General features: G+C 67.0%; 2 protein-coding genes across 2 annotated transcripts; one reads left to right on the top strand and one right to left on the bottom strand.

Annotated features, from left to right (window-relative positions):
• Window positions 1–717: 717 nt before the first annotated feature.
• Window positions 718–9,332, top strand: DCAF15 (DDB1 and CUL4 associated factor 15). The gene is made up of 13 exons (XM_088536613.1): window positions 718–855; window positions 1,695–1,792; window positions 2,478–2,613; window positions 2,691–2,797; window positions 2,899–3,023; window positions 5,004–5,174; window positions 6,584–7,111; window positions 7,195–7,286; window positions 7,363–7,491; window positions 7,573–7,658; window positions 8,712–8,816; window positions 9,062–9,177; window positions 9,269–9,332. The coding sequence occupies exons 1-13, from the start codon at window positions 718–720 to the stop codon at window positions 9,322–9,324; spliced, it is 1,887 nt and encodes a 628-aa protein (XP_088392739.1). The 3' UTR covers window positions 9,325–9,332.
• A 1,225-nt stretch (window positions 9,333–10,557) lies between these two features.
• Window positions 10,558–24,411, bottom strand: RFX1 (regulatory factor X1). The gene is made up of 19 exons (XM_088536624.1): window positions 24,394–24,411; window positions 21,969–22,301; window positions 19,684–19,790; window positions 18,635–18,718; window positions 18,292–18,387; window positions 16,859–16,953; window positions 15,228–15,558; window positions 14,942–15,123; window positions 14,720–14,839; window positions 14,529–14,644; window positions 14,067–14,185; window positions 13,872–13,981; window positions 12,905–13,056; window positions 12,721–12,818; window positions 12,502–12,651; window positions 12,217–12,425; window positions 11,005–11,158; window positions 10,850–10,895; window positions 10,558–10,703 (listed from the first exon to the last, which is right to left on the bottom strand). Exons 2-19 carry the CDS (start codon window positions 22,261–22,263, stop codon window positions 10,567–10,569), a joined length of 2,601 nt encoding a protein of 866 aa, XP_088392750.1. The 5' UTR covers window positions 22,264–22,301; window positions 24,394–24,411; the 3' UTR covers window positions 10,558–10,566.
• Between the last annotated feature and the right edge of the window lie 296 nt (window positions 24,412–24,707).

Genomic DNA, 24,707 nt, shown 5'->3' with positions numbered 1-24,707 from the left:
GTGGTTGTCCTGGGGGCCTCAAATTGATGGTTGTCCCTCCGGTGGTGGCAGCTTCCCGGCCTCCTTTTGATCCCCAGGCCCATGGGGACCGCATGGTGGCCCTGGTGACAGAGCTCTAGGCCAGTGGCGGTGGCCCCCATCGTCCCCAGCCTGCTGGTGACAGGTGCTTGGTGACTTGTCCCCGGTGTGAGGGTGGCCCCCAGCTGGGTGACACCCTTCCAGCCTGGCTACAGCCCCGTGTGGGTGACACATCCCGGCCTGGTGACAGGTCCCGGGCCTGGTGACAGATCCCAGGCCTGGCCCGGGCCTAGAGACGGTCGCCCTGGCAACGCCCCCTCGGTTGCCCCGGCAACGCCTCCCGCCAGGCCCCTCGGGGGCCCCGCCCACTCCCCCGGGGCCGGGCCCCGCTGGTGCCTCTTCTCCATGGCAACCGCCCAAGTGCGGACGGACAGGAGGGCTGTCCAATCAGAGCACGCCCCCGGCAGGGCGGGAAGGGACGGCGTCGCGTTCTGATTGGCTTTCCGGCCGCGTCTGGGCGGGGCGCGGCGGTGAGCGACAGCCGCGCTAGGCCAATCAGAAGGGGGCCTCCCGCCTCGCGCCGCTGCTTGGCCCAATGAAGCGCGAGGGCCGCGCGGAGCGGGCCAATGGGGGCGCGACGTGGGCGGGTCATCGATGGCGGGCCGCGGCGCTCCGGAAGCGGAGGGGGCCGGGGGGAAAATGGCGCCCAGCTCGAAATCGGAGCGGGGCGGCCCGGGGGGGAAGCGGGGCCCGGCGGGGGCGGCGAGCGGCTCCGCGGCCGGGTCGGGCCCGCGGGGCCGGCGGGAGCACGTGGTGCGACAGCTGGAGCGCGTCAAGGTACGGGGAGGAGGGGGGAACATGGCGGGAGGGGGCGTGAAGGGGGGCGCCTTGAGGGGGGACGTGGAGGGGGGGACGTGAAGGGGGGACATGGCGGGTTGGGGGAGTCCTGGTGGGGGGGACATGGCGGGGGAGTCCTGACGGGGGGACATGGAGCGGGGGGAGCTTTGAAGGGGGTCCTGGAGGGGGGGACAACATGGAGGGGGGGACAACATGGAGGGGGGGACAACATGGAGGGGGGGTCGGGGGGAGGGCCCTGAAGGGGGGACATGGGGGGTCGGGGGAGTCCTGAGGGGGGGGGGACGTGAAGGGGGAGCCCTGAGGGGGGGACATGGAGGGAGGGGGAGCTCGAGGGGGGGGACATGGAGTGGGGGGGACCTCGGGGTGGGGGGGACATGGAGGGGGGGAGCCCTGAGGAGGGGACATGGAGGGAGGGGAGATTTGGAGGGGGACAACATGGAGGGGGGTCGGGGGGGTGTCCTGAAGGGGGGACATGGGGCGTTGGAGGAGTCCTGGGGGGGGGGGACATGTGGAGTGGGGGGGACCTCGGGATGGGGGGGACATGGGGGGGACAGGACATGGCGGGGGGGACATGGGGGGGCCTGAGGGGGGACAGGGAGGGGGGGACCTCGGGGTGGGGGGGACAGGGAAGGGGGGAGCCCGGGAGGGGGGTCCTGAGGCAGGGGACATGGTGGGGGGGCAGGGGGGGTCTTTGTGGGGGGTGACATTGGGGGAGCCCCCAAGTCAGCGGGGGGAGGCCGGGATGGGGGGAGTTATGGGGGGGCTCTGGGGGTTATGGGGGGGCTCTGGGGGGGCTCACCGCGTCCCCCCCCCCACAGATCAGCGGGCAGCTCTCGCCGCGGCTCTTCCGGAAGCTCCCGCCGCGCGTCTGCGTCTCCCTCAAGAGCATCGTGGACGAGGAGCTGCTGTGCGCGGGGTACGGAACGCCGGGAATGGTGGGGGGCCCCGGAACGCCGGGATCGCCGGGAATGGTGGAGGGCCCCTGCCTGGAACGCTAGGTTTTCCAGGAGTGGTGGAGCCTCCCCCCCCCAGCCCTGCTCCTGGAACACTGGGATTTCCGGGAATGCCGGCATCCCCTCCCCACCACCACTCTGGGATAACCAGGATCTCTGGGAATGGTGGAGGTCCCCTTGCCCTGCTCCTGGAACACTGGGATTTCCGGGAATGCCGGCATCCCCTCCCCACCACCACTCTGGGAGCACCAGGATCTCTGGGAATGGTGGAGGTCCCCCTGCCCTGCTCCTGGAACACTAGGATTTCCGGGAATGCCGGCATCCCCTCCCCACCACCACCCTGGGAACACCAGAACCTCTGGGAATGCCGGCATCCCTTCTCCGCCACCACCCTGGGATAACCAGGATCTCTGGGAATGGTGGAGGTCCCCTTGCCCTGCTCCTGGAACACTGGGATTTCCAGGAATGCCGGCATCCCCTCCCCACCACCACCCTGGGAACACCAGGATCTCTGGGAATGCCAGTTTCCCCCATCCCAAGCCCAGGAACACTGGGATCTCTGGGAATGCTGACACCCCCCTCCCACTCTGGGAACCCCGGGATCTCCGGGAACGCCGGCGCCCCCCCCAGCTCTCGCTCCCGCTCCAGGCACATTTTCCTGGGCTTTTCCAAGTGCGGCCGCTACGTCCTGTCCTACACGAGCAGCAGCGGCGACGACGACTTCTCCTTCTACATCTACCACCTGTATTGGTGGGAGTTCAACGTGCACAGCAAGCTGCGGCTGGTGGGTGTCCCCGCGGCCCCGCGCGCCCCGTCACCCGCGCGCCGCCTGTAGCCGCCGCCTGTCGCCCCCGCTCCCAGGTGCGCCAAGTGCGGCTGTTCCAGGACGAGGAGATCTACAGCGACCTGTACCTGACGGTGTGCGAGTGGCCCAGCGACAGCTCCAAGGTCATCGTGTTCGGCTTCAAGTGAGCGCAGGGGACGCGGAGGGGACGTTGGGGACACGAAGGGGACGCGCGCGGCGCCTCCACGTTGTCCCCGTTGTCCCCATTGTCCCCGTTGTCCCCAGCACGCGCTCGGCCAGCGCCCCGCTGGTGAACATGCTGCTGCTGAGCGACGAGAACCACCGCGACATCTACGTGAGCGCCGTGGCCGGGCCGCCCGCGGCGCCCTGCGCCGGCTGCCGCGCCGCCGGTGAGGACGGGCGCGCACGGGCACCGCGTGGGCACCGCGTGGGCGACGGGTGCACGTGTGGACACCGCGCGGGCACCGCGTGGGCGCTCCGGTTGCACACGTGGGTGTTTCACATGGGCGACGGGCGCACGCGTGGGCACCACATGGGTGACGGCTGCACATGTGGGTGTTCCATGTGGGCGACGGGTGCACACGTGGGCACCGCGTGGGCCCTCCGATTGCACGCGTGGGCGCTGCATGGGCGATGGGTGCACGCGTGGGCGCTGCGTGGGCACCGCGTGGGCGCTCTGGTTGCACACATGGGCGTTTCATGTGGGCGATGGGCACATGCGTGGGCACCGCGTGGGGGGTGGCTGCACGCGTGGGCATTCCACGTGGGCGACAGGCGCACGCGTGGGCACCGCGTGGGCGCTCCACGTAGGTGCTGGGTGCACGTGTGGGCACCGCGTGGGTGCTCCGGTTGCATGTGTGGGTGTTTCATGTGGGCGATGGGTGCACGCGTGGGCACCGTGTGGGCGCTTCGATTGCACGCGTGGGCATTTCATGTGGGCGACGGGTGCACAAGTGGGTGCTGCATGGGCGACAGCTGCATGTGTGGGCACCGACTGCACACGTGGGCACCACGTGGGTGCTCCGGTTGCGTGCGTGGGTGTTCCACATGGGCGACGGGTGCACGCGTGGGTGTTTCACATGGGCAATGGGCGCACGTGTAGGCACCACATGGGTGACGGCTGCACATGTGGGTGTTTCATGTGGGCGATGTGTGCACGTGTGGGCACCGCGTGGGTACCATGTGGGCACCACATGGGCACTCCGGTTGCACGCGTGGGCGCTGCATGGGCGATTGGCGCACACGTGGGCACCACATGGGCACTCTGCACGTGTGGGTGTTTTATGTGGGTGACGGGTGCACACGTGGGCACCATGTGGGCGCTCCACGTAGGCGCTGGTTGCACGCATGGGCACCGTGTGGGTGCTCCGGTTGCACATGTGGGCACCGCGTGGGCACTCCGGTTGCACGCATGGGCGTTTCATGTGGGCGTTGGGTGCACGCGTGGGCGCCGGGTGCACGTGTGGGTGCCGCAGGGGCACCGCGTGGGCGATGGGTGCCCACATGTGCGTGCTGTGGGTGCCGGCTGCACGCGTGTGCTCCGTGTGGACAACATGGTGTCCCTGTCCCCTGTCCTCACAGTGTCCCCATGTCCTCCATGCGGCTTCCTGCTCCACACCGAGTCCCAGGTGTCCCCATGTCCTCGCGGTGTCCCCTGTCCTCACAGTGTCCCCTGTCCTCATGGTGTCCTGTGTCCTTGTGGTGTCCCCTGTCCTCCCGGTGTTCCCATGTCCTCCGTGCGGCTTCCTGCTCCACACCAAGTCCCAGGTGTCCCCGTGTCCCCACGGTGTCCCTTGTCCCCAGGCGCCGCGCGGCCGCACTGTCTCCGGCACAGCTTCCTGCTCCACACCAAGTACCCGGTGTCCCCGTATCCTCACGGTGTCCCCATGTCTCCATGCTCCATGGTGTCCCCATGTCCCCACGGTGTTCCCTGTCCTCACAGTGTCCCTTGTCCCCAGGCGCCACGCGGCCGCACTGTCTCTGGCACGGCTTCCTGCTCCACACCAAGTACCCGGTGTTCCCGTATCCTCATGGTGTCCCCTGTCCTCACGGTGTCCCCGTATCCTCACGGTGTCCCCATGTCTCCATGGTGTCCCCATGTCCCCACGGTGTCCCCTGTCCTCACAGTGTCCCTTGTCCCCACAGGCGCCGCGCGGCCGCACTGTCTCTGGCACGGCTTCCTGCTCCACACCAAGTACCCGGTGTCCCCGTATCCTCATGGTGTCCCCTGTCCTCACGGTGTCCCCGTATCCTCACGGTGTCCCCTGTCCTCACGGTGTCCCCGTATCCTCACGGTGTCCCCATGTCTCCATGGTGTCCCCATGTCCCCACGGTGTCCCCTGTCCTCACAGTGTCCCCTGTCCCCACAGGTGCCGCGCGGCCGCACTGTCTCCGGCACGGCTTCCTGCTCCACACCAAGTACCAGGTCGTCTACCCGTTCCCGACGTTCCAGCCCGCGTTCCAGCTCAAGAAGGACCACGTGGTGCTGCTCAACACCAGCTACTCGCTCGTGGCCTGCGCCGTGGCCGTGCGCGCCGCCGGTGCGGCCCCGAGTGTCCCCAAGGGGCCCCGGGTGTCCCCAGGGTCCCCTCGCACCCGTGGGGACACCAGTGTCTGCCCCGCGGCGTCCCTGTGTCCCCAGGGTCCCCTCGTTCCCACAGGGACACCAATGACCACCCCGTGGTGTCCCTGTGTCCCCAGGGTCCCCTCACACCCGTGGGGACACCAGTGTCTGCCCCGCGGCGTCCCTGTGTCCCCAGGGTCCCCTCGTTCCCACAGGGACACCAATGACCACCCCGTGGTGTCCCTGTGTCCCCAGGGTCCCCTTGGTCCCATGCGGACACTGATGTCCACCCTGCGGCATCCCTGTGTCCCCAGGGTCCCCTCGTTCCCACAGGGACACCAATGGCCACCCCGTAGCGTCCCTGTGTCCCCAGGGTCCCCTCATTCTCACAGGGACACCAATGAACACCCTATGGCGTCCCTGTGTCCCCAGGGTCCCCTTGTGCCTGTGGGGACACCAGTGTCCGCCCCGTGACGTCCCTGTGTCCCCAGGGTCCCCTCGTTCCCACAGGGACACCAATGACCACCCCGTGGTGTCCCTGCTTCCCCAGGGTCCCCTTGTGCCCATGGGGACACCAATGTCCACCCATGGCATCCCTGTGTCCCCAGGGTCCCCTCGTTCCCACAGGGACACCAATGACCACCCTATGGCGTCCCTGTGTCCCCAGGGTCCCCTCGCACCCGTGGGGACACCAGCGTCCGCCCCGCGGCGTCCCTGTGTCCCCAGGGTCCCCTCGTTCCCACAGGGACACCAGGGACACCAATGACCACCCTATGGCGTCCCTGTGTCCCCAGGGTCCCCTTGCACCCGTGAGGACACCAGCGTCCACCCTGCGGCATCCCTGTGTCCCCAGGGTCCCCTCGTTCCCACAGGGACACCAATGACCACCCTATGGCGTCCCTGTGTCCCCAGGGTCCCCTTGCACCCGTGGGGACACCAGTGTCCGCCCCGCGGCGTCCCTGTGTCCCCAGGGTCCCCTTGCACTCGTGAGGACACCAATGTCCACCCTGTGGCATCCCTGTGTCCCCAGGGTCTCCTCGTTCCCACAGGGACACCAATGACCACCCTATGGTGTCCCTGTGTCCCCAGGGTCCCCTCCTGCCCATGGGGACACCAGTGTCCACCCCACAGTGTCCCTGTGTGCCCTGGTGTCCCCTAGGAATGCGGGTGTCCCCCCACCATGTCCCTGCATGCCCTGGTGTCCCCTTTGCTCCTATAGGGACACTCCACACCCCTGTGTCCCCTAATGTCCCCTAATGTCCCCTTCTCTCCCACCATCCCGTCACATCCCTGCGTGTCCCCTGATGTCCCTTCTCTCCCGCAGGGACACTGCCCCCCATCGCGCCGCGTCCTCGGTGTCCCCTTAACGTCCCTTCCCTCTCGCAGGTGACGGTGGCGCCTCCCAGATCCTCTACGGACACCGGAACCAGAGCTGGCGCCGGGAACGCGCCGGGAACGCGCCGGAGCGGCCGCCCTCGGAAAGGGACGGATGCGCCCGGCCCGGCGCGGCCCCCGCCGCCACCAGCAGGACGGCGCCAGGTGACGGTGACAGCGGCCCCGGCCGGGCCACCGAGCTCTCCCCGGCGGTGGCCAAGGCCAAGGAGTTCGTGGCCGACATCTTCCGCCGCGCCAAGGAGGCCACGGGCTCCGCGCTGGCCGAGGAGGAGGAGGACGACGAAGAGGAGGGCGGCGGGAGCGGCTCCCCGGTGCCACCCATCCCCGCGGGGACGTCGCCGTCGCCATCGTGGGAAGGGCGGCGCTGGCGCCCGCCCGCCGGGCCGGCGTCCCCGCGCGGCGCCGCCGAGGCCGAGCTGTCCCCCAAAGCGTCGCCGTGCGGCGCCGAGCCCGGCTACGTCAACTACACCAAGCTGCGCTACGTGCTGGAGCCGGCCGAGGCCGCCGAGCGCGAGGACGGTGAGCGGCCGCGTCCCCGCGGGGACGTCCCCGCGGCGTCACCTCTCCGCCCGCGCCGTCCCCGTCACCCGCCGCCCTTGCAGAGCCGGAGGACGACAAGATCTCGCTGCCCTTCGTGGTCACCGACCTGCGCGGCCGCAGCCTGAAGCCGCTCAAGGACAGGGCGGTCGCCCAGGTGAGGGACGTGTGACACTCAGGGGGGGTGACACTGCCACCCTGGAGGCCACCGGGTGCCACTTGTCCCCCTGCAGGGCCAGTTCCTGACGGTGGAGCAGCTGACGCTGGATTTCGAGTACGTCATCAACGAGGTGATCCGGCACGACGCCGCCTGGGCCCGCCAGTTCTGCTCCTTCAGCGACTACGACATCGTCATCCTCGAGGTGGGTGACGGTGACGCCGCGGGTGGCACCGCGACGGCGTCCCCCGCTGCGGCCTCCTCCATCCTCCTCCTCCTGGCCCAGGTGTGTCCCGAGACCAACCAGGTCATCATCAACATCGGGCTGCTGCTGCTGGCCTTCCCCTCGCCCGACGAAGAGGGGCAGCTCCGGTGAGCCCTGTCGCGACATATCGCGATACCGTGCCGCGTCGCGATACGTCACGCTGTTATCGCGCCGTGTCGCGACGTGCCGCATCCCATCGTGACGCGTTGCGGCGCGCCCCATCCCATCGTGACGCGTTGCGACGTCATGCCATTATCGCGCCGTGTCGCGACGTGCCGCATCCCATCGTGCTGCGTCATGACATGTCACACCGTTATCGCGCCGTCTTGCGCGATACCGTGCCACGTCGCGATATGTCACACGGTTATCACGCCGTGTTGCAATGCGCTGCATCCTATCGTGCCACGTCGCGACGTCACGCCGTTATCGCGCCGTGTTGCGCGATACCGTGCCGCGTCGCGACATGTCACGCCGTTATCGCGCCGTGTTGCGCGATACCGTGCCGCGTCGCGACATGTCACGCCGTTATCGCGCCGTGTTGCGCGATACCGTGCCACGTCGCGACGTGTCACACCGTTATCGCACCGTGTTGCGATGTGCCACATCCTATCGCACCGCGTCGCGACACATCACGCCCTATTGCGCTGTTATCGCGCCGTGTCGTGACGTGCCACATTCTATCGTGCCATGTCGCAGCACGTCACGCCGTTATCGCACCGTGTCACGACGTGCTACATCCTGATGTGCCCCATCCTATCGTGCCGCGTCGTGACACGTCACACCGTTATCGCGACGCGACATGCCACATCCTATCGTGCCGCGTCGCGACACGCCATGCCGTGTCATGCCGTTATCGCGCTGCGTCACGACACGTCATGCCCTATCGCGCTGTTATTGCGCCGTGTCATGACATGCCACATTCTATCGCGCCGCGTCACGACGCATCACGCCATGTCACACCATTATCGCGCTGCGTCGCGACGTGCCGCATCCTATCACGCCGCGTCGCGCCATTATCACGCCATGTCGCGCTGTGTCGCGATGTGCCACATCCTGTCGCGCCACGTCGCGCCCTATCGCGCCGTATCGCGACGTGTCGCGACATGTCACGCCGCGCGGAGCCGCGTCGCGGCGCCGCCGCTCACCCCGCCGCCCCCCAGACCAAAGACCTACCACACCAGCCTGAAGGTGGCCTGGGACCTCAACACGGGCACCTTCGTCACCGTCAGCGTGGGCGACCTCACCGAGGTCAAGGGACAGACCAGGTGGGTCAGGGTGGGGACAGGGGACAGCCCGGGCAGGGTGGCACCGGGACCAAGTGTGTCCCGGGGGTGACAGGGTGACACCAGGCACCGGGACCCGAGGCCACGGGGACGGGGGCACCTCAAGCTGCTGAACCGGGCGCTGCCCCCACCCCGTGGGGGCCACCGGGAGCACTTGGGGACCGCGGTGTCCCCAAGGGGGGTGACCGGGAGCGCCGGGGTCCCCCCCGTGTCCCCCCCTTTGGCAGCGGCAGCGTGTGGAGCTCCTACCGCAAGGGCTGCGTCGACACCGTCATGAAGTGGCTGGTGCCCGAGAGCAGCGGCCGCTACGTCAACAGGATGACCAACGAGGCCCTGCACAAAGGTGGGGACACCGGGGGACACCGGGGGACACCGGGGGACGCCGCGGGGGCCCAGGCGTCCGGGCCGGCCCCAGCTCCGCTCTGCCCCCCCAGGTTGTTCCCTCAAGGTCCTGGCCGACAACGAGCGCTACACCTGGATCGTCTTGTGACCCCCCCGTCCTGTGACCCCCCCCACGGCGCCCTTTGAACCAATTCCCCTCCTTTTACCCCCACGTTTTCCCTTTTTTTTATATATATTTTTTGCTCGTCGTGTTTTAAGCGCCGGGGTGGGGGCAGCCGCACTCGGTGCTGCGGATGGAGGGGGACGTTTCCCCCGTCCCTTTACCCCCCCCCCCCGGCAAATAAATGCCCCCCGTCGCTGGGAAAAGCCCCCCCCCTCATTAATAGCCCCCCCGGGGGCAGATGGACGGAGGCGGCGGGGGCAAAGACCACGCTGGATTTATTCCTCTTTAAGAAAGAACTACAAAAGGTAGAAAACGGCGTTTGCACTGAGACGACACACGGCCACGGCGGGGGGGGGGGGGCCGGCGCCCGCGACCCCCCCCGGCCAGCGGGGCTTGGGGGGGGGTGGGATTGAGGCTGGGGGGGGGGGGGACACAAAATAGAGATTTTTGTTTCCACGGGGGGGGGGATTAAACAGCGACCGCGGGGGTGAAACCAGCGGGAGCAGCCGCCCCCCCCCGCGCTCAGGGGAGCCCCCCCGGGCTGGGGGGGGGGGGCGTTGATGGGGTCACTAAGTGCACGATGTTGGGGGGGGGGCATACAAAAAAAAGCACAAATCAGTGAAAGTCCAAGAGCTAAAGGAGGGGGGGGGGCGGGGGGGGCCCGGCCTAAGGCAGCGGTGGCCATGGGGGGGGGGGATGGGGCAGCCCCCCCCCCTCCAGAGCAGCTGGGAGCCCCCCCCCCGGGGGGGGGGTCTGTGCTGCCCCCCCCCCCTCCATCCTGCCCCCCCCCCCCACCATGGCCCTACGGGGGGGCAGCTCCTCAACCCCCCCCCCCAATAAAGAGATGTGAGATGGGGGGGATGGGACGTGACCTGCAATGAGGGGGGGTCCCCCCCTTTCCTGCCCCCCCCGACCCCCCCCCCTCTATCCCCAGTGTCCCCGTGGCGGGGGGGCGGGGGGGTCCCCACGCTTTGGCACACGAACCCGGCGCGTCGCTTAAGGCACATTTCGCTGCTGAGCCCCCCCCCGCGCCCCCCCCCCCCCCCAGTCACAGGGTGGGGGGGACAGTGGGGGGGGGCACACGCGGCCCCTGGGCCGGGCCCCTCATTTTGGGGGGGTGGGGGGGGGTCATGGCGGGGAGGGCGGGGGGGGGGCGAAGCGTGCGCATACCAGGCAGGCGGGGGGGGGGGTGTTTTTTTTGGGGGGGGGCTGCGGGGCCCCCCCCCTTTAGCTGGAGGGCAGCGCCGGGACGAAGATGCCGCGGGACTCGGCCCGCGCCAGCTTGGCCGGCGGCTCCATGGCGTCCGGGGACACCTCCTGCGGCAGCTCCTCGTCGCTCTCCTCCTCCTCCTCTTCCTCCTCGTCTGCGGGGGGGGGCGGCGTGAGCAGGAGTGCGTGTGTCCCCCCCCCCCCCACCCCAATACCACCCAAAAAAGCTGCTGCGCCCTCATATATATACATATATATGAGGTTGGGTGCATCAGTAGGTTTCAGAGTTAACGCTCCTCACCTTTGTCAGGGTCCAGGGAATTCAGGGAGCTCGTCAGGTTGGCGAACTGGGGGTGGGAGTGACAGGTCAGGCCGGGAGCAGCCACCAGTGTCCCCAAAGTGTCCCCCTGGTGTCCCCCCCCCCCCCGCGGTGTCCCCCCGGCGCGGCGTCCCCACCTCGCCCATGACGGCGATGGGCGTCTCGCCCTTGGCCTGGGCCACGCGGTGCTCCACCAGGTAGTACATGTACTCGTCGTAGAGCAGCCGGATGAGGTGGAAGGAGCCGAAGCTGGCGGCGCTGCGCAGGGTCAGGTCGCGGATGACCATGGAGCTGCGGGACAGGGGGGACACGGGCAGGGTCACCGTGGGGATGTCACCGTGGGGAATGTCACTATAGCGCTATGGGGGACATCAGCACAGGGAACATCCCTGGGGGAAACATCACCATGGGGAACGTCACCATGGTGGTGGGATGTCACCGTGGGGAATGTCACACCATCGTGGTGGGACATCACCATGGGGAACATCAGCACAGTGCTGGAGATGTCACCATAGGGGGATGTCACCATGGTGGGATGTTGCCGTGGGGAATGTCACTGCCATGGTGGTGCCACCGTGGTGGGGATGTCACCATAGGGAATGTCACTATAGCACTGTGGGGGACATCATCACAGGGAACATCCCTGAGAGCAACATCATCATGGGGAACGTCACCATGGTGGCGGGATGTCACCGTGGGGAATGTCACACCATTGTGGTGGGATGTCACCATGGGGAACATCAGCACAGTGCTGGGGATGTCACCATAGGGGGATGTCACCATGGTGGTGGGATGTCACCGTGGGGAATGTCACTGCCATGGTGGTGCCACCGTGGTGGGGATGTCACCATAGGGAATGTCACTATAGCACTGTGGGGGACATCATCACAGGGAACATCCCTGAGAGCAACATCATCATGGGGAACGTCACCATCGTGGTGGGATGTCACCATGGGGAATATCACCACGGTGCTGGAGATGTCACCATAGGGGGATGTCACCATGGTGGTGGGATGTCACCATGGGGAACATCACCACAGTGCTGGAGATGTCACCATGGGGAATGTCACCATGGTGGTGGGATGTCACCATGGGGAACATCACCGCGGTGCTGGAGATGTCACCATAGGGGGATGTCACCACCATGGTGGGACATCACCATGGGGAACATCACCGCAGTGCTGGGGATGTCACCATGGGGAACGTCACACCATCGTGGTGGGATGTCACCATGGGGAACATCACCGCAGTGCTGGGGGTCACCATGGGGAACGTCACCGTGGTGGTGGGGACGTCACCATGGGGAACGTCACCCCAGCGGTGACGCCACCACCGCGGGGCCACCGTACCTGTAGAAGGACCACTTGAGGAGGAAGAGCTTGGCGGCCTTGGGGAAGCCCTGGCTGCCCTGGTAGGGCTTGAGGACCTGGGTGACGACGCCGTCCAGCCAGGCCGCCCACTGCTCCAGCGAGTTCTGCTGCTGCAGCGTCATCTTGAAGTCCTGCTCCAGCCGCTGCACCATGCGGTCCTCGCAGCGGCACACCCACGAGGCCTGTTCCTGCGGGGCCGCGGCGTCACCGGGTGTCCCCTGGGGGTCCCCGGGTGTCCCCGGGTGTCCCCGGCGCCGCCGCTACCTGCACGTTGGCGAAGTCCACGCGGTTGAGGTCGCTGAGCATCTGGTTGATCTGCGCCGTGTTCTGCAGCACGGCGCGCGCCGCCTGCGCCAGGTGGTTGAGGGACGTGTAGCGCCGCAGCGTCTGGGCAAAGGCACTTGCTGCCGCCACCTGCGCGGGAGGGGGACGTCAGCGCCGGCGCCACCAGCCCGCGCGGTCCCCTGCGGCCACCAGCGGCACCTTCACGCGGACCATCTCCTCGGGGATGTTCATCATGGCGTTGGTCAACCAGCTCTCCAAACTCTTGGCGAAGTTGCGGATCGCTTGCGTCAAGGCACCTGCGCGGGGAGGAGCGGCGGACGGTGATGCCGCGGGGGACGGTGACGCCGGCGGGGACGCGCGGCGGGGACGGCCCGGCACTCACTGGGGATGGGCCGGAGCACGTCGGGGATGAGGATTTCCACCAGGCCCTGGTAGAGCAGGTTGTCGCAGTCCTTCGTCCACTTGAGCACCGGCTCGAACTTGGACAGGGCCACGAGGGAGCTCTTGGGCAGCCGCTTCTCCGCCTCGTCGTGCCTGCGGCGGGCGGGACGCGCTCGGAAACGCCCCGATTCCCCCCGAAAACGGCCTCGCGGTGGCGCTCGAGGAACGGCACCGGGACGGGGCCGCAGGGATGATGGAGATGTGGGAATGACGGGATGAGGGGGATGGTGGAGACATGGGCATGATGGAAACACCTAGGGACGATGGAAATGGTGGATGATGGAGATGTGAGGATGATGGAAACACATAGGGATGATGGAAGCACGTAGGGATGATGGAAATGTAGGGATAATGGAAATGGTGGATGACGGAGACGTGGGGATGAGGGTGATGATGGTAACACGTAGGGATGATGGAAACACCTAGGGATGATGGAAATGGCAGATGATGGAGACGTGGGGATGAGGGTGATGATGGAGATGTGGGGATGATGGAAGCACCTAGGGATGATGGAAATGTAGGGATGATAGAAACACCTAGGGATGATGGAAATGGTGGATGACAGAGACGTGGGGATGATAGAAACACGCAGGGATGATGGAAACGTAGGGATGATGGAAATGGTGGGTGACGGAGACGTGGGGATGAGGGTGATGATGGAGACGTGGGGATGATGGAAACGTAGGGATGATGGAAATGGTGGACGATGGAGACGTGCGAATGACAGGGATAACAAAAACATGGGGACAATCGGGATGAGGGGATGATGGGGACAACGGGATGACAGGGATAATGGAGACGTGAGTACAACGGGGATTGGCGATGATGGAGATGTGCTGCTGGGGATGCAGGGACATGGGGACAATGAGGACAATGGGGACAATGGGGACGTGGTGGCCCCTACTCACACTGCCACGGGGGCGGCCTCGCTGGGCTGGTTGAGGTTGAACCTCCAGAAGGTTTTCCACAAGGTCTCCACCAGGGTGAACTGCAGGTTGATCATGACGTCCACGATGGCCTGCGGGGACGGCGGCGGGGTGAGCGGCGGCGCCGCGGCGGCGGTGACGGTGACAATGACACGGGCGTCCCGGCGGCGGCCGTACCTCGCAGTGCTCACGGTAGAGCACCTGGAAGGCCTTGAGGTCCTCGGCGCTCACCCCGTCGGGCAGCGCCTTCCCCTGCAGCTCCAGCTCGGAGAAGTCGGCCAGGGCGCGCGAGGCGTCTGCGGGAAGGATAGGACTAGAGGAAATGGCCGGAAACCGAAGCACCAAAAATTCCATAGGAACTTAAGGAAAAATTTCTTAACAGTGAGGGTGCCAGAGCACTGGAACAGGCTGCCCAGAGAGGTTGTGGAGTCTCCTTCTCTGGAGACCTTCAACCCCACTTGGATGCAGTCCTGTGCCACGTGCTCTAGGTGTCCCTGCGTATGCAGGGGGTTGGACTAGGTGATCTCTAGAGGTCCCTTCCAACCCTAAGCATTCTATGATTCTATGAAGGCGGCCCCGCGGTGACGCAGGGGACAACGTGGGGACGCGGCGGGTGGCACCGCGGCGGCCGCTGCTTACCCAGGAACTGCTGGTACTGCTGCACCTGGGTGCTGATGTCGGAGAGCCCCGAGCTCTGCTGCTGCGCCACGGCCACGCCGTTGGTCATGCCCTCCACCTTCTGCACGGTCTTGAGCCTGCGGGGAGCCAACGCGGATGACGCCGGAGCCCGGGATAAAACCGGGATGGGGGCCGGGAAGGGCGGCGCTCACCGCTGCTTCTGGGAGAAGGGCTGCTGCCGCATGGCCAGGTGCTGCTGGTCCTCCATGAGCCGCAGCAGCGGCGAGTTGGCCTTGATGCGCAGCCCGTAGTAGTGGTACTTGGAGTTACCGCTGCGGGAAACGACACCGGTAACGACAACGGGAAACGACACCGGTAACGACAACGGAACCGCGGGATCCGCCCCGGGACGGCTCCGCGGCGCCGGGACGCACCGGGTGCCCAAGCGGCGGGTGCGCAGCCCCATGAAGACGGAGCGGATGAGCTTCCCGAAGGACGCGGCGTTGACGGGCTCCAGCTTCTGCTCCTGGCAGTGCAGCAGGTAGTGGCAGTACAGGGTGCTGCGGGGCAGGCTCACCCCCTCGGCCGTCTCGTAGTTATCCAGCAGCCACTGCACCTGCGCCCCGAAACCGCCCCGTTTTTTGGGGGACTTTTAGGGCACTTTTTTGGGGGAAAAACGCACCGGAACGGGGCTGCAGGAGCCTCCGCGCGGGCACTCACGGTGGCCGGGGAGGCGCGCGTCGTGTGCGAGTACGACTGGCCCGAGCTGCCCAGCACGTAGCCGCCCTGGATCACGTAGGTGCCGGCGGCGCCGGTGCCGCCCGTGCCGGTGCCGGAGGCGGAGGCGGCGCTGCCGGAGGCGCCGGGGGCGCCCACGAGCTGCCCCCCGGACACGTACATGGGCACGGCGGCGGCGGCGGCCGCCACGGCCTGCGAGGTGGCCGGCGTGCTCGGCGGCACCGCCGGCGCCGGAGGGTCGTAGTAGGCGGCGGCGCCGGCGGCGCTCGGGGGGTACAGGGGGGTCTCGGCGTAGGGGTAGGAGCCGGAGCGTCTGCGGGGGGAAACGGGAAGGGTGAGCGGGAGGCGGGGACGGGGACAGGGTGGGGGGACATGGGGACAGGGTGGGGGGACACAGGGACATGTGGAGAGATGGGGAAAGGACGGGGGGACACAGGAATGGATGAGGAAAAGGATGAGGGGACACAGGGACATGTGGAGGGATGGGGAACAGGATGGGGGGATACAGGGACACGTGGAGAGATGGGGAAGAGGATGGGGGGGACAGAAAGATGGATGAGGGGGACAGAGGGACACGTGGAGGGATGGGGTGAAGGATGGGAGGATACAGGGACATGTGGAGGAATGGGGAACAGGATGGGGGGATACAGGGACACGTGGAGGGATGGGGAAGAGGATGGGGGGGACAGGGAGGGATGGGGGACAGATGGGGGGACAGAAAAATGGATGAGGGGGACAGAGGGACACATGGAGGGATGGGGTGAAGGATGGGGGGACACAGGGACACGTGGAGGGATGGGGAAAAGGATGGGGGGACATAGGGACATGTGGAGGGATGGGGAAGAGGATGGGGGGATACAGGGATGGATGGGGAAAAGGATGGGGGGACAGAAAGATAGATGAGGGGGACAGAGGGACACGTGGAGGGATGGGGAAGAGGATGGGGTGGACAGGGAGGGATGGGGGACAGATGGAGGGACAGAGAGATGGATGAAGGGGACACAGGGACACGTGGAGGGACGGGGAAAGGGTGAGGGGACACGTGGAGGGATGGGGAATAGGATGGGGGGACACAGGGATGGATGGGGGACAGATTGGGGACAGAGAGATGGATGAGGGCAACAAAGGGACACATGGAGGGACAGAGAAAAGGGTGGGGGGGACAAAGGGATGGATAAGGGGGACACAGGGACACATGGAATGACAGGGAAAAGGATGGGGGACACAGGGATGGATGGGGGGAAAGACAGAAGGACGGAGGGACAGAGGGATGGATGGGGGGACAGAGGGATGGAGAGACAGACACAGATGGGGGGACAGGGACACGGATGTGGGGGACAGAAGGACGGATGAGGGGACAGGGAGATGGATGGGGACAGAGGAACAGGTAGGGGGATGGAGGAGCAGAGAGAAGGATGGAGGGACAGAGAATCAGATGGGGGGACAGGGAAGGATGGATGGGAGGACACGGACAGATGGGGGGACACAGGGACAGATGGGGGGACACAGGGACGGATGAGGGAGACGGGAATGGATGGAAGGACGGAGGGACACATGGAGGGCCAGACGAGGGCCCAGATGTGGGGCACAAACAGGGCTGTGGGGCCGCTCACATGGTGCCGGCGGCGTAGGCGGCGTCGCTGCCCTCCACGTACTGCACCTGGCCCGGGTAGACGTGTTGCACCGGGACCTGCTGCAGCTGCTGCACCTGCGCGGGGACACGGGGGGACACGGGGGGACACGGGGGGACACGGGGGGACACGGGGACACGCGGCGCTGAGCCCGGCGGCGGCTCCGGGCGCCGGCGGCTCCGCGGGAAGCGGGAACGGGGAGCGGGATCCTACTCTGAGCGCGGCGGCCGCTCCCAGCAGCAGCAGCCGGGGGTCCCTCGGGGCGGCCGCGGGGCGCTGCGCGACAGCGGCACCGCTGGGGCGGCCGGCCTGCCCCACTGCTGCCCCCCTGCCCCCCTTACTGCCCCCCGTCCTGCCCTGCTGCCCCCCTGCTGCCCCCTGTCCTGCCCCGCTGCCCCCCTGCTGCCCCATTGCCCCCCTGTCCTGCCCCGCTGCCCCCCTGCTGCCCCATTGCCCCCCTTACTGCCCCACTGCCCCCCTGTCCTGCCCCCCGTCCTGCCCCTCATCCTGCCCCCCTGCCCCCTGTCCTGCCCCCCCGTCCTGCCCCCCCTACTGCCCCGCTGCCCCCGTCCTGCCCCACTGCCCCCATGTCCTGCCCCCCCGCTATCCTGCTGCCCCCCATCCTGCCCCACTGCTCCCCGTCCTGCCCTGCTGCCCCCGTCCTGCCCTGTCCCCCCCATCCTGCCCCACTGCCCCCCGTCCTGCCCCCCCGCTATCCTGCTGCCCCCCATCCTGCCCCACTGCCCCCCTGCTGCCCCCCATCCTGCCCTGTCCCCCCATCTTTCCCTGTTCCCCCACCCCGTCTTTCCCTGTTCCCCCCTCATCCTTCCCGCTTCCCCCCACCTTTCCCTGCTCCCTTCACTTGTCCCCATTTTCCCTCACTTTACTTTTCCCTGTTCCCCTTGCTCGTCTTTCCCTGCTTTTCCCTCACTTCGTCTATCCCTGTTTTCCTCACTTTGCCTTTCCCTGTTTTTCTCTCTTTGGTTTTCCCGCTTTTCCTCTCTTGCTTTTCCTTTCTTTTCCTTGCTTTTCCTTCCCTGTTTTTCCTTTCTCACTATTCCTTTCCTGCTTTTCCTCCTCTCCTTATTCCTTCTCTTTCTTTTCCTTCCCTCTTTTCTTTCTCTCTCTTTTCCTTCTCTTTCTTTTCCTTTTCTCCCTTTTGCTTCCCATTTCCCTCCGTTCTCCCCGTTTTTCCCTTTCTCTTACCCTTCCCTCCTCTCCTCGTTTTTCCCTTCCTGCTTCTCCCTCTTTCCCACTTTTCCTTCCCTCTCCGTCTCTTTCCCCCTGCTCCGCCCGGCCCCCTCCGCGCGGAGCCGGGATGGAGCCGGGCGCAAACGCCTCCACATTCCTGGGAATCCTCCCCGCTTATCGCTCCCCGCCTGCTCCGGGAGGCTCCGGAGCGGCTCCGGACTCACCTCCGGAGCAGCGGGAACGGGTTGGACCCCGTGCACCTGGAGCTGCTGCCCGGGGCCCGTTTTGGCTCCGGAGCTGCTGGTCGGCACCGGCGAGCGCTGGGAATGGAGAGAGCCGGCCGGGATGAGCGGCGCATCCCGACATTCCCGCTTCCCGACGCGGGATGCGCCGCTCCGACATCCCCACGGGGGCGGAGATTCCCGGGGCAAAAGGAGGTGTCGCAACAGCACGTTGGGCTCGGGATGCGCCGGGATGCACCGGGAAGGGCAGCGGGATTTGGATGCTCCTGGTGCTCCGTGGGGCTCGGAGCCGGCACGGAGGGATCCGGAGCAGCCGTGTCCCTACCTGCTGGGATACCTGGACACCGGTGATCTGGAGCGGGGAGACGGCCGCCGGCTTGGCCTGGACGCCGGCTTGAACCAGGAGCCTCTGCGGGAAGGAGCGGAGAGGTCGGACCGGGATGCTCCGGAGCACTCCGGGATGCTCCGAGGCATTCCAAGATGCTCAGGGGCACTCCAGGGCACTCCGGGGCACTCCGGGATGCTCCAGGGCACTCCGGGATGCTCCGGAGCACTCCAGGATGCTCCGAGGCATTCCAGGATGCTCAGGGGCACTCCAGGGCACTCCGGGGCACTCTGGGATGCTCCAGGGCACTCCGGGATGCTCTGGAGCACTCCGGGATGCTCTGAGGCATTCCAGGATACTCCAGGGCACTCCAGGATGCTCCAGGGCATGCCGGGATGCTCAGGGATGCTCCAGGGCACTCCGGGATGCTCTGGGATGTTCCAGGGCATTCCAGGGTGCACCAGGACGCTCCGAGGCATCCCAGGATGCTCTGGAGCACTCTGGGATGCTCTGAGGCATTCCAGGATGCTCTGAGGCATTCCAGGATGCTCCAGGGCACTCCGGGATGCTCCGGGATACTCTGGGATGCTCTGGGGCATTCCAGGGTGCACCAGGATGCTCCGAGGCATCCCGGGATGTTCTGGAGCTCTCCAGGATGCTCTGAGGCATTCCAGGATGCTCTGGGGCACTCTGGGATGCTCCGGGACACTCCGGGATGCTCCAGGATGCTCCAGAGCATTCTAGGATGACCCGGGGTACCCTGGGATGTTCCAGGGCATTCCAGGGTGCACCAGGATGCTCCGAGGCATCCCAGGATGCTCTGGAGCGCTCCAGGATGCTCCGGGACACTCCAGGATGCTCTAGGGCACTCCGGGATGCTCTGGGACGCTCTGGGATGCTCCGGGACACTCCAGGATGCTCCCGGATGCTCTAGGGCACTCCGGGATGCTCCGGGGTACTCCGGGATGCTCCGGGGCATTCCGGGGTGCACCAGGACGCTCCGAGGCATCCCGGGACGCTCCGGAGCGCTCCGGGAGCCGCTGCCGTACCTGCTGCGTGGCCTGGACCTGCTGCACCACCTGGGTGGGAACGCCGGCCGGAGCCGCCGAGCCGGGACTGGCCTCCGACACGGTGTCGCTGGGCCGCATAGCGCCTTCTGCCGGAAAAACGGGAAAAGTCGGGAAAAATCCGCCCAAAAGCAGCCCTTTCCCCCCCCCCCGCTTCCCAAATCCCACTCGATTCCAGGGAAAAGGGGAGTGCCGCTGGGGAGGCTGCGGAAGCGCCGGGATTTTCTCCCTCTCCCGGGACCTTGGGCTGGGGGGATCCACAGGGAAGAGGCGGCAACAGCGGGAAGGGATGGAGAGCCCTGGATCTGTCCCATGGGAATGCCTGGCTTGATCCCTCCGCATCCCTGGGCTTAAAACCCTCCGGATTTGCTCCGGGATGATGTGGGAATGCCGGGAAGGCCGCTGTGGTGACCCGTGGACACCGGGAAGTGGCGCCGGATGAGACCCATGGCCACTGGGAAGGGCCCTTGGTGGCCACTGGGAAGCAGCTTCAGTGGTGGCCATCGGGAAGCGGCATCGGATGAGTCCCGTGGCCACCAGGAACTGGATTCAGTAGCCACCGGGAAGCGGCATCGGACGAGCCCCGTGGCCACCAAGAAGCAGCTTCAGTAGCCAACGGGAAGCAACCCCAGATGAGCCCTGTGGCCACCGGGAAGTGGCTTTGGATGAGCCCCATGGCTACCAGGAAACAGCTTCAGTAGCCACCGGGAAGCGGCACTGAATGAGTCCCGTGGCCACTGGGAAGCGGGTTCAGTAGCCACCGGGAAGTGGCTTTGGATGGGCCCCGCGGCCACTGGGAAGCGGCAGTGGATGAGACCCGTGGCCACCAAGAACTGGCTTCAGTAGCCAATGAGAAGTGACCCCAGATGAGCCCCGTGGCCCTGGGAAGTGGCAATGGATGAGCCCTGTGGCCATCAGGAAGCCACATGTGGCCACCAGGAAACGGCTTCAGTAGCCACTGGGAAGCGGCATCGGATGAGCCCCATGGCCACCAGGAAGTGGCTTCAATAGCCACCGGGAAATGGCAATGGATGAGCCCCATGGCTACCAGGAAACGGCTTCACTAGCCAACGGGAAGCGATCCCAGATGAGCCCCGTGGCCACCGGGAAGTGGCTTCAGTAGCCAATGAGAAGTGACCCCCAGATGAGCCCTGTGGCCACCAGGAAGTGGCAATGGATGAGCCCCATGGCCACCAGGAAACAGCTTCAGTAGCCACCGGGAAGTGGCAGCGGATGAGCCCCGTGGCCACCAGGAAACGGCTTCAGTAGCCACCAGGAAGCGACCCCAGATGAGCCCCGTGGCCACCAGGAAGTGGGTTCAGTAGCCACTGGGAAGTGACCGCAGATGAGCCCTGTGGCCCCGGGAAGCGGCAGCAGATGTTCCCCGTGGCCACCGGGAAGTGGGTTCACTAGCCAACGGGAAGTGGCTTTGGATGAGCCCCATGGCCACCAGGAAACAGCTTCAGTAGCCACCGGGAAGTGACCCCAGATGAGCCCCGTGGCCACTGGGAAGTGGCTTCAGTAGCCACCGGGAAGCTGCACTGGATGAGCCCTGTGGCCACCAAGAAGTGGCTTCAGTAGCCAACGGGAAGTGGCAGCGGATGAGCCCCATGGCCACTGGGAAGCGGCATCGGATGGGCCCTGTGGCCACCGGGAAGCTGCCTGTGGCCACCAGGGAGCGGCTTCAGTAGCCAATGGGAAGTGACCCCAGATGAGCCCCATGGCCACCGGGAAGCAGCAATGGATGAACCCTGTGGCCACCAGGAAACGGCTTCAGTAGCCACCAGGAAGCGGCAGCACATGAGCCCTGTGGGAATTGGGTTCAGTAGCCACCAGGAAGCTGTATCGGATGAGCCCCATGGCCCCGGGAAGTGACAATGGATGAGCCCCATGGCTACCAGGAAACGGCTTCACTAGCCACCGGGAAGCGACCCCAGATGATCCCCATGGCCCCGGGAAGTGGCAATGGATGAACCCCGTGGCCACCAGGAAACGGCTTCAGTAGCCACCGGGAAGTAGCATCGGATGATCCCCGTAGCCACTGGGAAGCGGCTTCAGTAGCCAACGGGAAGTGATCCCAGATGAGCCCTGTGGTCCTGGGAAGTGGCAACGGATGAGCCCTGTGGCCACCAGGAAGCAGCTTCAGTAGCCACCGGGAAGGGACCCCAGACGAGCCCTGTGGCCACTGGGAAGCGGCATCGGATGATCCCCGTGGCCACCGGGCCGGGCCCCGTGGCCACCCCCCCGTCCCTGTCCCCGTCACCTACCGGACACGGTGACCACGATGTACTGCTGCGGGGGGGCCGGGGGGGCGGCGGGGGCGGCGGGGGCCGGGGGGGCGCCCAGCTCGGCTCCGTACGAGGCCTTGGGAGCGGCGGGAGCGGCGGGAGCGCCGGGAAGCTCCGTCCCGTACGGAGCGGCCGGAGCCGCCGCCTGTTGCTGCTGCTGCTGCTGTTGCTGCTGCTGCTGCTGGGGCGTCGCGGCGGGCGGCGGCGCCTGTTGCTGCGGCGCCTGTTGCTGCTGGGCCGCCTGTAGCTCGGTAACGTAGGCCGGCGTCGCCATGCCGACGGGAGGATCCGCGCGGGCGGCTCCGCGGCGCCCTGGGGGGGGGGCGGCGGGAGGGGACGGGGTGAGGGACGGGGGGAGCACGGAGCCACCGGGGGGGGGGGGATCCGTGGGATGGGGATGGGATCCGTGGGATGGAGCCTATGGGATCTGTGGGATGGGGATTGGGGGGCTCCTGGGATGGAGCTGGGATCTGTGGGATGGGGATGGGGGGGGACTGGGATGGAGCCTATGGGATCTGTGGGATGGGGCCTATGGGATCTGTGGGATGGGGCCTATGGGATCTGTGGGATGGGGATGGGGGGAGTCCCTGGAGCTGGGATCTGTGGGATGGGGGGGGACTGGGATGGAGCCTATGGGATCCGTGGGATGGGAATTGGGGGGTCCTGGGATGGAGATGGGATCTGTGGGATGGAGCCTATGGGATCTGTGGGATGGGGATTGGGGGGCTCCTGGGATGGAGCCTATGGGATCCGTGGGATGGGGATGGGGGGAGTCCTGGGATGGAGATGGGATCTGTGGGATGGGGATTGGGGGCTTCCTGGGATGGAGCTGGGATCTGTGGGATGGAGCTGGGATCTGTGGGATGGGGATGGGGGGAGTCCCTGGGATAGAGACGGGATCTGTGGGATGGGGATTGGGGGGCTCCTGGGATGGAGCCTATGGGATCCGTGGGATGGGGATGGGGGGAATCCCTGGAGCTGGGATCTGTGGGATGGGGATTGGGGGGGGTCCTGAGATGGAGCCTATGGGATCTGTGGGATGGGGATGGGGGGAGTCCCTGGGATAGAGATGGGATCTGTGGGATGGGGATTGGGGGAGTGCCTGGAGCTGGGTGGGATTCACTGGGATGGAGCCGAGTGGGATCTGTGGGATGGGGACTGGGGGGGGCTCCTGGGATGGAGCTGGGATATGTGGGATGGGGACTGGGGGGGGCTCCTGGGATGGAGCCGGGATCTGTGGGATGGGGATTGGGGGGGCTCCTGGGATGGAGCCGGGAGGGATCTATGGCATGGGGGGCCCTTGGAGCTGGGTGGGATTCACTGGGATGGAGCTGAGTGGGATCTGTGGGATGGGGATTGGGGGCTCCTGGGATGGAGCCGGGTGGAATCTGTGGGATGGGGATGGGGGGAGTGCCTGGAGCTGGGTGGGATCCACTGGGATGGAGCCAGGGGGAGCCCCTGCATCCAGGCGGGATGTGCCCGGATGGAACCACGGGGACACCCTGGAGCCAGGGGGGATCCACTGGATTTGGGGGGGGGGATCCCGGGATGGAGCTGGCTGAGCCCCTGGAGCCGGAGCGGATCCCCCGGGATCCGGAGCGGGAATGGAGGCGGCTCCGGAGCCCCTGGGGAAGCGGCCGGGCTCCGTAACTTCCCGACAGGGATTGCGGGAATGGGGTGCCATGACGGTGATGTCACCTCTGTGGTGATGTCACTCCAGGGGTGATGTCACACCTGCGTGGTGACTGTCACCTCCCCGTGTCACCGCTGGGGTGACATCACAGCACGATGACACCGCCCCCCCGCCTCCCCCTAGCAATGCAGGGTGACATCATGGGGTGACCCCCCCCCCCTCCCCCGGCACCACGTTGCTGGGCGCTATGACATCACCAACATGACATCACCCTGCTGGGTGACATCACAGCGCGGCATCCCTTGGTGACATCACAGGGTGACATCACAGCCCTTCCCACTGGCCACGTGACATCACCCCAATCCCCTCCCCCGCGCTGCTGACGACATCACGGCCATGACATCATCACCGTGTGACATCACCGCGTGACATCATCAACCCCCCCCCGCCAGCGCGCCCCCCGGCCGGGGGGGGAAGGCCCCACCCACCGCGCCATTGGCGCCCCGCGGAGCCCCGCCTCTTCCTATTGGCCCGCCCGCCCACCAATCACCGGGGCGCGCGGCAGGCCCCGCCTCCCGCCGCGGCCTGGGCCCTTCTTAATCCCGGGGCCGCCGCCGGGGCCCCTCAGTCGGGGCAGGGCAGCGCCCGCCCCCCCCTCCGCCCTTTCCCCCCGCTCCGTCCCGCCGCCGCCTTCCCCCCCCCCCCCCCCGCCCCGCCGCCGCTTCCCCGGTCCCTCCCGCCCGCCGCCATCTTGAGCGGCCTCGGACCCACCTGCCTCGTCCCTCGGCGGGGCCCCGCGGAGGCCGCGTCGCTTCCAGGGCCGGAGGCGCCGGGCGGCGAGGCCGGGCCCGGGCCCCGGGGCCGCGGTTGCCGGCGCGGGGAGGGGAAAGGGGCCCCGCGGCGGCGGCGGCGGCGGGGCGGGGGCGGCGGCGGTTGTTGTTGCCGGGTTCCCTGGTCGCCACGGCTACCGTGGCTATGGCGCCCTCCGTGTTCCCTCACCGGGGCAACTGTTGCTACCCACCTCGGCTGCGGGCGGGGCCGCCGCGGAGGAAGCGCGGGGAGGGGCGGGGCGAGGCGGCGCCCCG

Source organism: Tinamus guttatus, unplaced genomic scaffold (assembly GCF_059628265.1).
Source record: "Tinamus guttatus ecotype Peru unplaced genomic scaffold, ASM5962826v1 Tinamus_guttatus_pri_ptg000683l, whole genome shotgun sequence".
Taxonomy (NCBI): Eukaryota; Metazoa; Chordata; class Aves; order Tinamiformes; family Tinamidae; genus Tinamus; species Tinamus guttatus.
The sequence above is the reverse complement of the archived record's forward strand: the minus strand, read 5'-3'. Positions and strand labels throughout refer to the sequence as shown.